General features: G+C 40.9%; 1 protein-coding gene across 2 annotated transcripts in view; it reads right to left on the bottom strand.

Annotated features, from left to right (window-relative positions):
• SDF4 (stromal cell derived factor 4) overlaps positions 1 to 17,395 on the bottom strand; it is a 469,287-nt gene that overhangs the window by 127,729 nt on the left and 324,163 nt on the right. For both annotated transcript variants that reach the window (XM_044063075.1, XM_044063074.1), the window contains exon 5: positions 13,016 to 13,174. In XM_044063075.1, coding sequence (XP_043919010.1) covers positions 13,016 to 13,174 — 159 coding nt within the window. The remainder of the gene's footprint in view (positions 1 to 13,015; positions 13,175 to 17,395) is intronic.

Raw genomic sequence — 17,395 nt, 5'->3', positions numbered from 1 at the left:
GGGTCCTCTCCTGTTTGGTATCTACTTCTCTGAAGTGCAGGCCAACACAGAAGGTCTTTGGCTAACAAAGTTCGCAGATAACTGTAAACTAGGAGCCATAATCGAAACTCCTAACTGAGACAGATACCTGGTGTCAAAGCCATGGCCTAAAGCTGAATGCCAAAAAGTGTATTGTCATCCCCTTTGGTAAAAACTCTGTACCCATGAACTACCACATAGCTGGTAGTCTACTTAATGCCAAAAATGTGATAAGAGACCTTGGGAGACAGGTGGACAGTAGTCTCTCCTTTGATAATCACATTGCCACAGTGGTCAGGAAATCCTTCTACGTGGCTCATCTCATCACAAAAGGATTCTCATCCAGAAAAAAAAGAGGTCATTGTTCCCCTCTACTCATCACTCATTAGACCCATTATAGAGTACAACGCCCCTTTTGGTTTGTACCTCACAAGACATCTACAACAACTGGAAAGACCACAGAAATACCTCACAAAGAGGATTACTGGCCTCAAACAGATGCCCTATGCAGACCGTCTCAAAAAACTACAGCTTTACTCCATCGCATATCGCCTACTCAGGGGCGATCTCTGCCTAAAAGCTATGTCAAACCTAGAGCTGTTGGACATGTTCCACTTAAAGAAATCCCAATCCCTCAGAGCTACACACTCTAGGGACCTAAACCTTGTCACCACAATAAACAGAACATGCTGGAGGGATAGATTCCTGTCCCAGAGACTTCCCATACTCTGGAACAGACTACCTATCATTAGCACTCTTCAAGAAAAATCTTGATGATTGGATGGGAAATGGGAAATTCACCCCAGGGATCACTTCTGTGGCTCTGCTCGACAGGGGCACAGGAAAATAATTTTCTTGGGTGGCGAAAGCCAGGGTACATTTTTTGGCTAGGCTTGTATGGGCCCTGGGGCCGATAGCCTAGTACCTACCTATGAACCTATGATCAGAGTGCCAAGGCAAAAAAGTTAAAGAAAATAGCATACACACCTTTGTTAAACACACAAAAAAAAACAATACCTTGTACAACTTTGTGACTCACTATTACAAACTTCAGAAACATACCTCAAAGGTTTGAGTCTTACAAGGGATAATTGGCTAGGCTTAAAATGGCTCGCAAGGGCAGTTAGCTTAGTATGAACCTATGAACACACACACATACATATCTCACACTCATACAATCACATTTATATACCATGCATACATACATGTGCGCGTGCACACGCACACACAAATATATATAGATAGATATACCGGTTGAGAATTTGGCATAATGGTTAAGGTGTTTACCTTTACAGACAAGCAGTACAGAGGTTGATTCTCACATGGGCTAAGTAGCTTAGCTTAAAATGTCCCACAAGGGCAGTTACCCTAATACTAATCTACAAACTTTTGAATCTATGAACTTACATACATGCAGTTAAATAGAACTCTGAAATCTTTGGGGGGGGGGATAGTATAATGATTAAAGGGTGTGCCTCACAAACACAAGGTACATGGTTTGATTCTCACCTTTCAAGGGAAACTTACTAGACTTAAAATGGCCTGCAAAGGCAGCTAGCCTAGTACTAACCTATGAACATGTTCAGACATATCTCACACATACACCCCACCCACAAAATCACATTTATAAGCCACTGAGAAACATGCATGTGTGTGCATGCACATAAGGACCCTGGGTAATGGCTAAATAGTCAGGGCCCACAGGACAGTTATAAACTGTCTTGCCCCCCACCCCTTTTTTTTTTTTTTTTACAGCAAACCAAGGTCTCCTTGTGGAAGATAAAACATGTTACATGGTTTTCTTGAAATGACACCAGCTGGCCTGTGCCATCTTCTGCTCTTTTACTGAGGCACCTGTGTAAACCTCAGTGCAACAACTGCAAAGTGCTAGCATGCAATAACCACATAAAATTAATGAGCAAGAATCCTCGCACATCAGCAAATGGAGATGTGAGGTCTTTCTCACAACTGGCAGCTATTAAGAAGAGGGCCTTTTGTGATGGAAGCTTCAGCACAGCAGTGGACAAGTGGAACCAGCTGGAAAGAAACAATGTATCAATCAGTTTTTTAATGTCAAAATTCAAATCTTAAACTAGAGGGATAGGTCCTCTGGGTGACTTAGCTTGATGGCAACATAGAGAAAAAGTCTGGCAGCTTTGAACGAGGAAAGAAAAGGATCCGCAGGCAAGAGAATGGGTACGGATGTCAAATGGACCCCTGCTGGGAACAGTGGTTATTCACTGAATAGAATGTGATGAAGGCTACTGCAAAACCACTGGAGTAGAAGCTAAATATGAGATACCTACTTGTCACACCACATAGAAAAACTTACAAACTTGTCTTTGCTGTGCTTCCTATCGTGGGGAAATTACCTCCTTGGACAACAAATGCCTTTGAAGTTGCTGCACTTCTACTGGCCATCTGTATGAGAGGTTGAGACTCTTTTTGAGAGGCTGTACAATTCTACAGCCTGGCTTCATCCCGACCTGTGCTGCTCATTAGAGAGGATAGCTGGGGTTTTCTGTGAGATGCTTTGGAGTGCAAACACATCCTTCTCACGTGATGCCTGTACTGGGGGAGCATCTTAACAGATGCAAATATGCAATCTGCAACTTTAAGAAATGTCTTTTGCACTAGCTTGTGAGAGAAAATGAACACAAGAAGGATCCTGTACCAAGGAAGTCCAATTGTGCGTACCTTTCTGTTATTACTGCCTCCAGGAAAATCTCTGGCCTGGCTAACTTAATATGACACAGAAGTAGGAGTCCTTTTCAGCTCCTCCTACAAGGAGGTTTCAAAGAGGTAAGGCAGGAGTAGATATGAAAGTTCCTCGCCCTCAGGTGGCCAAAACTGTAGCTAACCATTTGCTGACGGTTATGGGTGCAGTGAAGTGGCCAGGAAGAAAATGATAAAGGATACTGACTGCAGTAAGTCTTACGCATTGTCAGTGTGTGTGTGTGCAGTGTACAGAAGTGTGCAGGTACACATCCTTCATATCCAAGATAACTAGTAGGGCATTTCTCCAATCAAAGGTTGACAGCCTGCAGTGTGGTCATTCTGTACACTAACACAAACTTGTTAACAAGCAACAGATCCAGCAGAGGTCTCCATATGCCTTCTTTGTCAGACATTAGAAAACACCTTTAATAAAAGCCTCTGCCCTTTCTCATGGGTGATAATTAACTCTATAGTCTTGGTTGCCAGATAGTGTGCTAAAATAAACAGTGACAGAAAAACTGACACTGAGGAAAGGAACGCATGTTTAACACTGGTGGAAATGTTTTTAAATCTATTTAGCAGCCAGAGGATACACTACTTGCCTGCCATCAGTTAAAAGTCAAAGTCAAATTGATTTGCATAGTGAAGACAGTCTCTCACCACAAAAGATGGGAAAGGGGAGACTGAGCAGTCAGTGCTGAACGTTACCATTGTCCCCCTGCCCTAACTTCAACAGTCGCTTTAAAGTTTCCTTTCTCTTCCAATAACCTTTGCGCTTTTTTTTTTTATATATAAAAGACTGCAGTTTGGTGGTGTAGTTCCTGCAATATAAGGATGTGGTGATTGATGGGAGAGTTGTTTCACAGACTGGGTCACTTGCACTTCCTCCAATTTCTTGAAGATAGTCCTGCAAATTATTGCCTAAAGAGTAGTTCTTAGTCAAGAGAATCATTCAAATGCTTGTCCCTTAAACACATCAGGAAAAGAATGAATACTCGGCCAAATGCTTCTTCTGACCACCATACCAGCAGCAAGCTGTACTGTCACAAGCATGAAAAACCTTTAAGACAATTTCAACACAAAACTGACAGACTGGATTACATCTCTCGCTGTTTGCCAGGAAGGGACTACTGGCTTCCTACAGAAAATGCAGCTGTTCCTTTCTTGCCAAAAAGGTCCAACTGCTCTTAAAGCCAAACTGGAAAAAACTGACATCCACAAGTTACCAATTCCATGGTTATGGAATTTTACCACAGTAATGATCCTTAAGATAAACATTTAAGGTTCCACTTGCTGTACCCGACTCAAACATTCAGCCGGATGGTGGTTTTATAGTTTATCGAGCAACTTAAAGCTAGGTACGGCTAAAATGGGAATGACAAGGTCACTTTCAGGCAACTAGTGTTTTTATGTCCAGGAGGGTGAATTCTTCTCAGTCTTTTTCCTCAAATATGTTAATGGGCAAAGGGCAAGTGGGAGAGAGTACTTAGTCAAGAAATGGACCAGTCAGTTGTGGATAATAAACACATTCATCCTTGGCCAACTCTAACTGTGGACTTTTTACTGACTCTAAGGACTACAGGAGACTTCCCTTGAACACATCTGGCAACTGGACATATTGTTAGAACTGTTTGTATTACTGCAAACCTCTGTCAGATTTCACGGTGCCAGTGCTTGGGACCATAAGGAAATGAACAGCACAACCTTGCCTAAATGCAGTCCTCAAATATGACAGTTTTTACTTCCAATCTCATCTTAGTTGCTTAAGTACTTAAAAATCCCTTAAAGCAAATGCTTTTAGCTAACTCTTCCATAAAACAGTCTACATTTAAGAGCTGCACAGATGGTCTGCTCATCTTTTTTTCCCCTGCAGATCTTGTTCAAATGTAACTCCATTTTCAAAACTGCACAATGGGCTCATCCAGCCATGTGTGCTAGTGAAGTATGATACAGCACATTTAGAAGAAGTGCAGCAGTCTGAATCCCACGAAGATATAAAAGCCTTTTTTTTAAGTTATACTTTAGGAGTTAAGCTGTCACTGCTAGGGGTTTTATCAGTCCTGGGATTATCAACAGAGCACTGCCAATTCAACAGGCAGGTTTAAACCTCCAACATGTAATCATCAAGGGAGAAAAAATTAATATGGCCAAAAAAGCAAGTTGATTTTTGTAAGCCAAGGGTACAGAGTTTGATTCCTTCCACCCCCATTTGCCTGCTGTGAGACAATAAGCAAGTCTCTTAACCGGAGAGTGTCACAAGGAGAACCATGAGAAGAGATGAAGGGGTATTTGTGCCCCCAGGGTTTACCCAGTTAACAAATATATGTATGAATAAAGCCTTAAAAGGAAAGGCATACGATACTTTTTCTGCAGATAAGTTTTGTTTATGTCATAATTCTGTTAGTTTGTATGGGACTATATACAGATTATTTTTTAGTCTGTTACGGTCTCAAAAAAAAAAAATAAAAAACAATGCATTGAGTACATTTTCCAGTAGATTGAGGAGACAACAGCCCAATGTCTGCAGATGGGTGCTGATTCCTATACATTTTTTTTTTAAAACTTATATACATTAAGTGCACCCCCCCCCCCCCCGCACACCTTCAGTCAGTGTGTCTTTTACTGCCTGCCTTCAGATCTCCACCCTCTGCTTCCACACTAGATCAGCCATGCTCTACACACCTCTCTCCTCATACCAGAATGGCCCTCTGCCTGATGGCAAACTTAAAATTCTCACACACACTGAACTTGAATTACACACTGCAGCCTGTTGAGACATAATAGAATATGAAATTATTTTACTTAACTGCCTAGTCCTCTGAGCAGATTAGTTTTAGCTTCCACACGAGAACTGTAAATGGATAAAAACTAGAGAGACAGATTTTCAGGAACACAGAATTATGACCAAAGAGAGAAGTCAGTCAGTCATAAGACACTGCTGTCTACTGCCTGCATTACTCAACCCCTCTCTCTCTCCCTGTGTGTGTGTGTGTATTATCGTTTATCTCAGCTTCCACTTCTGGTATCTTCCTTTTAACTTGCGTCTTCTCCCTGTCTCACTCTGAACACGTACTCACTTTTTGCCTTCCACTCACCCATAACTATAGTTACCCACTCTATCTTTCTTGACTATACTTCTAAGACTGTTTTTACAATTAACCATGCTGATGTAATATTTAAACTGTTAATTTTTAACGACATTCACCTATTCACATGTATTTGTATCGTCACTCTTTGTAATTCCAGCCTAGGCTGTGCCTGAGAAGAGTCTTTGGGCCTATTCGCTTACCACGTATAAACAAAAAATATATAAATAAATACATTCAAAGGGCATGGTTTCCTGTCTAGTCTACCAGCAAAATTTACTGAGTGGTCAGGAAAATGTATAGCTTTTAAGATATCCTAACATAATGGAAACCTGGGGGAATACCATAAATTACTTTTTTGGAAGATTAGTCTTTTTCTGAGGAAACATTCTTAGCCTCAACAGCAGACTATATCCTAAAGGTCACAGTGCCTTTAGTAGCTTAGGTTTCCTTTAACAGCACTACCTATACTAGGGACTTTCCTTTTGTTCTGCCCAGAAACACTAAAAATTCTTAAATTTTACCACTGTTATGGGAAACATAATCCTTATGTGATACTTCATACGCATTTCACTGCTGAAGTCAGAGATACTTCATTTTAGAATTTGCTGCATCCTTCCCTTCAGGATTTTTCTTTACATGTTAAGGTTTAGACTTTTAAAGTAATTTTCAATAACCAAACTTTGGATGTTTCTTTCAAAGTCTCCTGTCTTTTTTAAGAAGTGTATTAGCCGTAAAGCCTTTCACAAATTGTGCACATTGCTTACAGCTGTCAATACTATAAACAACTCCATGACAAAGGCATCCTGCACATGGAGTCTTTTAGTAGAGTCAGGCTAACACACCCAAATTTGTGAACAGATTTAGCTGAATAGTAGGACATTCCACAGCAATACATTTTCTAAAACATACACCAAATTAAAATGTTTTCTCATAGGGAAAAGAAATTGTCAATATATAGTATTAGCTGACAGAGAAGGCCAGAAACAAGTGACGAGAGCAAAACCAAACACACAGTCAAACAAGAAGCACTTAAAATTGAAGATGAGGGGGATAACGCCTAAAGATGCACAACATGACACAGGCATTATCTCATACCAGGGTGCCATGGACAATTTAAAAACAGCTGCAGGAGGACCAACACCAGTGGATAGAAGCCACAGTCATCCCCAAAGAACCTGTGGAATGCAGCAATGTCAGAAGGTTGGAATTGTTACTCACTTTCCTATAACTGGAATCTTAGAGGAGACTACCCCCAACATACACCCACCTACATCATGGCTGCTCTGCTGACAGAGAGAGACAGGAAAGAAACTCCCAAGAGACGAAGAGTCTAAAGCATAAGGGGAAAATATTCTCAAGTGGAAGCAGGGAGGGCGCATACTATTTTAGAAAGTGTACCAGAAACGGAGGTAAGTTATGACACATTACTACACACAAATGAAATGCAGCACCCAAGAAAATAGTACAGCAGGAAAACAATTTAATGTACTACTGTCATAATATCTGAGAAAATCCAGTATCACAGGGTAAGTGTTAGGATTTACAGCCTGGCACAATTCTAAGAACATCTCCAGCTCATGCACAAAAGGACAAGAACACATCCCATAGATGCACAACAAGATAGCAAGTACCAGACTAGAAGTCAGCACCAAACAGGTGCACTCCTCACAGCTTATCACCCACAAACTGAAACAGCATACACAAAAGACACGAGCAAACAATATAAAACAACATACTTGGCAAGCCTTACAGAAAACACATCTGCAATACCATACAGAGGACCATCCAAACACAGGTATATGGCAGGAAGCTAAACATCACTGCAGAAGGACTTCATACAGATCTTTTACAGTAAGTACACACAAGTAAAGCCTCTACAGACACCCAAGCTGTATATAAATGCTGGGGAGAATCCAAAGCAGTACAAATTAAGCCTGTTTGGGAGGCTGAGATTACAGAACACCTAAAAGACTTAGTGTTTTCTAATATTCAAAGAGAGTGGTATGGAATTTCAGGTTTTACATAGATGAGAGTTTCCAGTAGTTTCTCAGGTGTACTGGTGTAGTTTAAAGATGTTTTTGGCAAAGCAGATTGCTGACTTTTCTGCATATTGGATGACGGCTGCTTGTTACTTTTTTAATGCAAGGCATTAATGAATACATTAAAGATTCATTAAAAAGTAGTGGAGATAATACACAGCTGTGAGAAACTTCTACGGTTACTGGGAAAAAGGAAGAGATGATGTTTTCACACGTCACTGCTTGTTGTATGAGAGGTAATTGTTAAACCAGGATAGTGAGAAGACATCTTGCACAGTAACTTTTGGTGTGACACTGTCAAAGGATCTGGACGACGATAGAAAAACATGGAGAAAAGGTTATTGCTGTTCCTGCTTTGATTTATTGTTGTAACAAAATTTAGTAGTGCAGTGGTGGTGGTGTGATGTGTACAGAAACCACATTGTATTGGGGAAATTAGTGAGTTTTCAGTCATGCAGACAAGAACTTGGGATTGCATACCCTTTTAAAGTATTTTAGACACAGGAGACAGGATGGCTATGGGCCTATACATGGACTGGCCAGTGCAGTTTCCAGTCTTATGTAGGTCCATAGATTGGTACTAGGCTAACTGCCCTTGTGAGCCATTTTAAGCCTAGCCAATTATCCCTTGCGAGACTCTAACCCTGCACCTTGTGTTTGTAAGGCAAATACTTTAACCATTAGGCCACCCTCCCAACCCTACAGAACACAAAGTATATATGATTTGTTTCCACTCAGTGGGAACATAGCTTTCCTTGACAGACTGGTTCATCTTCAATGGAGCTCAGGAAGTTTGCATTGGAACTTCCAATGGGCAGAGCCTAAGCCTTTTGAAAGGATCAAATTATGTCCTCACATTTCCAACAAATGTTCATATCTATGGAGCCTTCAGCACAAACTATTTTTAACATGGTAATATTCTTTAGATTCTAGGTCTTAAACTGAATTTTATGAGTCACAGTAAACACAGTAACTATTACATTTGTAATATATTGTAAACAACATAAATACCTCAGCAAACACTCAAGTTACATACATACTGACAGCAGCGTTTTATTCTTCTAGCAGAGAGCTTTCGTAAGAGACTAAAGAGTTCTGTCTGATACTTGGTTGTTGAGATATTTAGAAAAATGTGAAAATTATACCTGTATAAAATTAATATCCTAAAAACAACAGTTAATATCTATTTATCGGCATTAGAGGTCAAATATTAATGCAGTTAATATTAATGCAGTTAAGTTTGCATTGTGTAAGATTGTAGATGAAATTTTTGAAACCTTGTACATAGCATGGTTTTGGAATTATTGATGCAAATATGAACAAACAACATTTGATGCCTGGAGGCATCAGTAGGAGTAAACTGCAGATGCACCTGGAGGCATCACTCGGACGTAATGAGATGGACACGAGTATATCTGAGCATCTACAGCTATTTTGATGTATTCAGCTGGTAAGTGGTCTGGGGCAAGGGTGGTGGGTGGGTTTCAAAGCAGTAGTTTCCTGATGCTGGGATGATGCTTGAGAATTAGCTGTACAGTCCTGATGGTGTTATACTACTTGCAGTAGATTGTGGGTTTAAGGGAGAGGGAACAAATTTACAAAGTGCAAATTAAACTGGTTAGCAATTGACTCATGTAGTTGAGTCATGTAGTGTATCTGTTTTGGGGTTTGGTTGAGTTGTGTAGGCTGGATGTAACAGATTGTTGATGGTGAACCAGAATATCTTAAGAGTCGTTCTAATTTGCCACCTGTAATTTTATACAGTAGTTTTATAACCGTAGATTTTGGTTTTGGTATTATTTCTACGCGGTTTGCATTTCTGATTGCTGGCATAAATATTGGATTTTTTTCCAGGTTCTCCATGCTTTATCACGTTTTTCACTATCTGTTTAGTTTAGGCCGGAAGCTGGGTTTGACTTCATTCTTTTGGGCCTCATGGACCTTAAGTCAAAAGGAGCATGGTTCATTAAAGGATGGTGAAGATGCAGAATGCATTTAATGACAAAATCAGTCCTGGGCCACAGTATTACAACCAGCAAAGACATGATACTCTAAAACAGCAGAAAAGTTTACCCTGACAGTAGAATAAATAAGACACAAGTTAAATAGAGTGCCCAGGATAGGCTAGAATCAACCCTAAAATGACCCCATCTTAATGGAGCCTTTACGCTGAGATGGAAGTCTTCTACCAGAGAGTCAAAAAACAGCTGTCTTCCAAATCAGTGTTCAACCCTTGATCTTTCACTCATGGTTAACTAGGGCCCACTATGAATTACATGGTTGGTTGGCCAGTGGGATGCTCTAGAAATGTCACCATGTGATGCTGACACTATGGTACTTGGTCTATGAAGTTGACTGCTGGGGCTGCTCTTTCTGCAATCTTTAGCTGAAACAGAAGAAAAAAAGCTCACTTTTAATAGGTTACGGGCAGCAGATGTCATATTAGGAGCTAGAAATCACTTGCAAGTCACGACTATGTCTAGACTCCAAATCCCTTACCTACTCCTATTAAGCTCTGACCTGGGATTTTGTGGCGAGTCCTCACTCTTATCCAAGGTTACAACCTCAAGTGAGGTGACATAAGCATCAAGCTTCCTGTGCCTTTTTCAATGGATGACTGTTGAAGCTATGACATTTGAGGCAACTTTTGATGGAACAGAACTCCCACAAGATATATAAACAAAGTTAACCAAGGCTTGTGATCTGATAAATGGAGGAGCACACAATGTTCTTGCAATTTAGGTATCAAACACAACTGATGTTAAGATTGAGATAGCAACCAGGGAATGCAAAGTCTGGGCATGTTATCCTAGATGGCATGTGTGATGTTGTCAAAGGGCTTCTCTGTCACAGGTTTGAGACTGAGTACAGAGTCTTGAAATACCACCACAACCCTGTAGGTAGCACTCCCCCGCTCCACATACACTCCCCTTGTTACTTACATAAACTAAACTTGGACTGTTGTACCTCAGAGAAAGGGTAATTTTCTGAGATATGGTCTTAATATACACTTCCAAATATTTAAGTGCAATTTGAAGGAAAGTTCATACCTTGCACTATGCCCATAAAGAATAACCACCCCTCATCATAAGTGGAGTGAATTTTGGAGACTCATGGTCTCAAAAATAACAGGAACCCAAGAAACACAAGTGCTATTCAATATGGAGAAAGCAGGTTTTCAAAACTCTGCCAATCTGGAGCTTTCTGAAGAGAAGTCCAAAATGACCACCTGCAGATCTTCAAAGATACATAACTTCTTAGAAAACAAACTTTTCAAAACAGTAACTCTGACTTCCTGACAACAGCAGACAGTGAGAGTATGAACACAATGACTCTGCTTCAGACCCCTTGTCTTTGGATTGCCTAGACAATAACTGAACATCCCAGTAGTTTTGCCCAGGTTTGGGGAGGTGCAATGCATTCCCCAGCAGTCACTACAAAAATGTACGTCACTGCCTTCAACAGGCTTGTCAGTGCCATAATTCATGCTCGTTGTCAGCTCAGTTTAGCAACAGTCCATGAAGTTCAACAGTGACCACTGTACCATGCTGATCCACCAGCCCAGCATGTAAGCATGATGCTGTGGAGACCTCAGGCTTTGATACCACAGAGGCCCAGCCCTCTAAGGAGCAGACAGAACTAAAGATAACAGAAGGTAATACTGGTGTTTATATAAGGCATATGCCAGTTGGGAGGGTGGCCTAATGGTTAAGGTGTTTGCCTTACAAACACAAAGTGCTGGGTTAGAGTCTCACAAGGGATAATTGGCTAGGCTTAAAATGGCTCGCAAGGGCAGTTAGCTTAGTACTAATCTATGAACCTATGAAGTACTAGGAGAAACAGGTCAGTAGACAATGCTGGCAGGTGAATTAATACAAGCCTAATTATTATACTGCTGTTCCAGTTGCCCTGCCTTCCCCCGAATGATCTCTGGTTACCAACTATCCTACTATAATGTACTCAGGCAGTGCACCCCACTGCCTTCCAACCATGGTAGGGGAATCTGCTTTTTAAGCCCACACCAAAATGTCCATCTTGTCACTCAGCGGATGCAACACAGGAATTAATCCTGCACAGGCCACAAAGGGTTTATATGTCCGGCCATCAAAAGGAAAAATCGACAAGCGGCACTACATCGAAAATGCCTTTCAGCGAAACTCTTCATAGGTTCATAGATTAGTACTAAGCTAACTGCCCTTGTGAGCCATTTTAAGCCTAGCCAGTTATCCCTTGTGAGACTCAAACCCTGCACATTGTGTTTGTAAGGCAAACACCTTAACCATTAGGGCCACTATCCCAACTGTTTTCCTAGACTAAGCAGGGAATGAGACCACCATGTGAAAACCCATGTGGACACAGAGAGGATGTAGAGAGTCCATATGGCAAAGTACCCCAGCTGGAAAAGAAAATTGAGAGAGGTACAGGAATAGGATAAAGTCACAAAAAAACTGAGCAGTTTCAGGCTGTTCTGATCCAAATAAAATATGCAGTATTACTAGTTCTGCAGGATGCCTAGAATGTCAGAAGGCTGTGGGTTCTATACCCTACACAAAGTGCCTGCATTCACGTTCCAGCGCTGACAGTAAGTGTAGTATCAATTGATCCTGCACTAGTGAGGAGCTGTCTTTCTGATGAGATGTTAAAGCCAAGATCCCATGTACCCCAGCTGGCACCATCTTCGTGGGATGTAAAAAAAATCCCAAATGAGTTATCAAAAAGAGGAGGGCAATTTCCTTGGTTTCCTAGCCAGACGTTATCTACACATAGTACCTCAAATCTCCCTTGAAAACAGGCTACATGCCTAGTGGCACTAACTCGGTCAAAAGTTAAATAAATGCTTAGTCTCCATGCCAGTTACCCAGACCTGTGATTATTCCAATAGTTATAACAATAGAGAGCATCCAGAGAAGCAACACACCAAAACAGTAACCCCCATCTGTAACTGCTCATTTAGCCAAGATACAACAGTAAACATTTTCTCCAGCTGGAAACCTGATCAGCATATTATGTGAAAATTCTTAAAAGTCACAGCTTTCAACAAACTGTAAATGCAGTATTCAAATCAATCTTCCTGTGGCATTTTTTATCTTGGCCCATAATTAACATATCATGCTGAACACTATTACAGTTTAAAACTACTATTAAACTTACCCAAATCTCGGACAATTTCTTTAACCATAAACTTCAGCATTCCTCGGCTATGCTCAGGATGAAGGAAGGAGAGGAACTCATCTTCATCAAGTAACTGATCAGCAGGTGGGCTATCAGCCTGGAACCAGCGGTCCTTCAAGTTATCCAATACTTCCTGAGCTTAAAAAAATATATACATGTTATGAATAAAAATGTATACCAGTTTTAAAAGCCTGAATAACTTAACTCTTGTCTTGTTCCTTTCACTGCTCTCCAGTTTAACCCATCGTTGACTGCACTTAAGTGTTCTCTCCAGCTTATTCTTCTACCCAACTACAGCTGGTCTCCATAAACTCTGTGTTCACAGCTTCCCCCACAAAGCCTTAATCCAAAAGGTATTACATCAGTTGTACAGGAAAACAAAAAAAATGTTTCATGCTATAAAAATCAAAGTAAACCAAAATTATATATTCCTTGTTCTGAAGGGGGTATGTGCCTCGCCTCCAAAAAATTGATTACATGTACAGACCTGCAATCACAGGACTGCATACATATCTTCTGACCTCACCAGATCCAAACAATGAGAAAGTTTTAAAACATGGCTACCAGTAGTCTAAGTTGACTTCTTATAAGTAGTATCAGGTGAGAAATTTTATTTTTTATTTAGCATTTCTTAGCCAGGGTAGTCCGACTGGACAAGTGTCCATTTTCAGCAGAGTCCTGGGGAGAAATGCTCCATTACAATTACAAAGTAAAAGCATACAAATTACAGAAATACAATTACAAAATGAATGCAACAGAAATTAAGAGTGAAAAATATGACATGGTTACAGTGAAAGGTAACAGAAGTTTCAGCAGTTAATATGAAATATGTGAACATTGCCCATTTTGGGATGAGCAAACAACATAATGTATAATATATACAATGAGCACAGATAGAGAAATTCCCTAATATATATATATATTAATTATTTATTTACTTATTTACATTTGTTTACCGGGACAGTCTGACTGGATACATGTCCATTTTCAGCGAAGGCCTGGGGAGAAAAGCTCCACAAAGATAAACTTACATAGATTACACAGAAGTTAGCAAACAATTATAAAAACAAAGTGATTATATACAATGGGTTAGTAGTGTTCCCTAGTAGGGACTCAATTCTCATGGACAGACAATTAAAAGTAAGAGACATCAGACTGGAAGCAGAGCTTGGTGATATAGTTACAAGTTATGATAATTGCAGAATATGCTTTTAGTTTATAACTTAATCAGGGTTGGTACATGGGCATAACCAATTCACTTTGAGATACTGTTTGAGGTTTTTTTTTTTTTTAAGAGACTTTTGGAGGATTGTAGGTTTTTTTTAATATACATATATATATATATATATAAAATGTACATACACACACACACACATACATAGGCTTTGGTAGAACATGTTACACATGTTGACCAAGAAGAGGAGAATATATCACAATATGTGGGTGAGGCTTCAGGGGGTCAGTTGCATAGACAGTTAACGAAAGGTGAATTGAAAGCAAAAGATAAACGGATAATAATGGCGGTCCAGGATAACGGACTACATACACAATATTTACAAAGTCCACTGAACATGTGAGAGAGAGAGAGAGAGGCAAATGCAGGTCCTGCAAATAAGATATGGAAACAGCTACATGTCTTGTTGTTGGGCATAATACACTCATGGACAAAGGCCTGTATAGTGAAAGTCACAATACTGGGGATTGTGCAAACACTACAAAACTAAGAAGCACTGGAAACAAACCACAATGCATTTTACAGAATGAAGTTTATATCCCATGTAATCACCCTTACCAACAGTTAAAAAAAAATAGATTGCAGAAAACTGGTATAGTAGTCCCCCCCAAAAAAAAAACATACTACTATATGGTTTAAAAAGTATCAGTTGTCCCCTTTCATCACACTTCAGTACCTCAGCTGCAGAATAGCCAAAAGGGGGTTGCCTTATCCATGGGTGAGATTAAAAACTCTGATTTTAGATCTTCAGGAGGGTTCTGATTATGAAGTCAAGCAAGTCTCTATAAAACTGAACCAGATGAAGAAGCACTAGAGGAAGTCAGCTGTATCATAAGCACATTTTACAATATGATTTGTCATCTGAGAAGCAACAGTCACAGAACTATTTACTGAATTCTTTACCTCAGAATAAGCAAGTCGTTGGTTTGGACATATACTGAGGAGGGATGCAGAGTATATTGGGAAAAAGATGCTAAGGATGAAGCTGCCACGTAACAGGAAAAGAGGGAGGCCTAAGATAAGGTTTATGGATGTGGTGAGAGAGGACATGCAGGTGGTTGGTGTGACAGAGCAAGATGCAGAGGACAGGAAGAAATGGAAACAGTTGATCTGCTGTGGCTACCCCTAATGGGAGCAGCCAAAAGAAGAAGAAGAAGAAGAAAGTCAACGATTCCATTCAGGTTGTGGATGGATGTACATCCACAACCCCTTTTTCCCCATTTTGGCACATGGGGGGGGGTGTCACTTCAACAGTGACAATCTAGAGCAAAGGTTTACACCGAGGGTGGCTAGCCCTGCTGTGGTAATTCTTCACCACACACACACACCCCTACCCCCCTATGGCCAATTTAGTGTATCCAATCCACCTCCTGCATGTCTTTGGAATGTGGGAGGAAACTGGAGCACCCGAAGGAAACCCACGTGAACATGAGGAGGACATGCAGACTCCACAGAGAAGGCACCCAACCAAGAATCAAACCGGAGAACCTCTTGCTGTGAGGTGACAATGCTATCCACTAGAAGAAGAAGAAGAAGAAAGTCAACAATTCCATCTAGGTTGTGGATGGATGTGCATCCACAACCCCTTTTTCCCCATTTTGGCACATGGGGGGGGGGGGGTGTCACTTCAACAGTGACAATCTAGAGCCAAGGTTTACACCGAGGGTGGCTAGCCCTGCTGTGGTAATTCTTCACCACACACACACACACACACACACACACACACACACACACACACACACACACACACACACACACACACACACACACACACACACACACACACACACACACACACACACACACACCTCTACCCCCCTATGGCCAATTTAGTGTATCCAATCCACCTCCTGCATGTCTTTGGAATGTGGGAGGAAACTGGAGCACCCGAAGGAAACCCACGTGAACATGAGGCGGAAACCCACGTGAACATGAGGAGGACATGCAGACTCCACAGAGAAGGCACCCAACCAAGAATCAAACCGGAGAACCTCTTGCTGTGAGGTGACAATGCTATCCACTGCATCAAAAGTTAACAATTAGCTCCAGCAAATTCTCCCCCCCCCAAAAAAGGGAGAGATGAGGGGCTCCATATGGGGGCTGCACCAGAGCACAGCTGGTAACAAGGATGGATTAAAAGACATTGTAACCAAAGCCTCTTATGAGGGGGGAGGCCATTGAATTTTGGAATAAGGCACTGCGGGGGACTTCTCCAGGTTTCTTTTTCTTTTCTCCTTTCCTCTCTCTCTTTTTTCCTTTGCTACTGACCTGGTCATCTATCTGTTCCAAAGACTTCAAAGTGAAGTGACCTTTTAACATTATCTTGTTTTTACTTTCCAAGGGGGACTACAGCCGGAATTATCTTGCAAGGAGTCACAAAAGGCCTGAAGATGTTCCTACCATGGGAACATGACGCAGAAGTCATGAGAATTCACGGTGTGGAATTTTATATCCATGGCAGATACTTTTCTTAAAACCTGAAGCCTTATCCATATTTGTTAATGCAGTAACAGAAAAAACACCAACAGTGAGTCACAAATTTAACAGACAATTACACACACACACACACCCAACCCACCCATCCCTATACAGCTCCAACATCTAATGCTCATACGAGTGAATGGTTTTTGAGGATGTAAATAGCGAATGCTCATGTAAGAAACTGTTTGAGAACTGTAATTTTTTTTTTGAACAGGCAACAAAAACAATGTTTGGCAAAGAGAACCCTGACTAAAACATGTAGACAATTGACTAAAAATCACTAATAAAATGAAAAAAAAAAAAAATGACTTCAGTAACTTAAATGAAGAGCTCTAGGGATCGTGTCCACCTGTTGCCCAAAGGAATACTGTCAATGGCAGGTGATTTGCTGCTTTTGTGCTTGTGGCAAGTGCTCCAAGGCCATTCCCATGAACTCCCACATTCTAATCCTGAGGTTCGGAGCATACCGTACAACATACTCCTTGTGGTAATCACAGACACGCACACAAGCGCACGCACAAGCACACACACGTGCGCACACACAAGCACACACACGTGCGCACACACAAGCACACACACGTGCGCACACACAAGCACACACAAGCACACACACGTGCGCGCGCACACAAACACACACACGTGCG

This window comes from Protopterus annectens, chromosome 2.part1 (assembly GCF_019279795.1).
Source record: "Protopterus annectens isolate FY-2018-M chromosome 2.part1, PAN1.0, whole genome shotgun sequence".
NCBI classification, from domain to species: Eukaryota; Metazoa; Chordata; order Ceratodontiformes; family Protopteridae; genus Protopterus; species Protopterus annectens.
The sequence above is the reverse complement of the archived record's forward strand: the minus strand, read 5'-3'. Positions and strand labels throughout refer to the sequence as shown.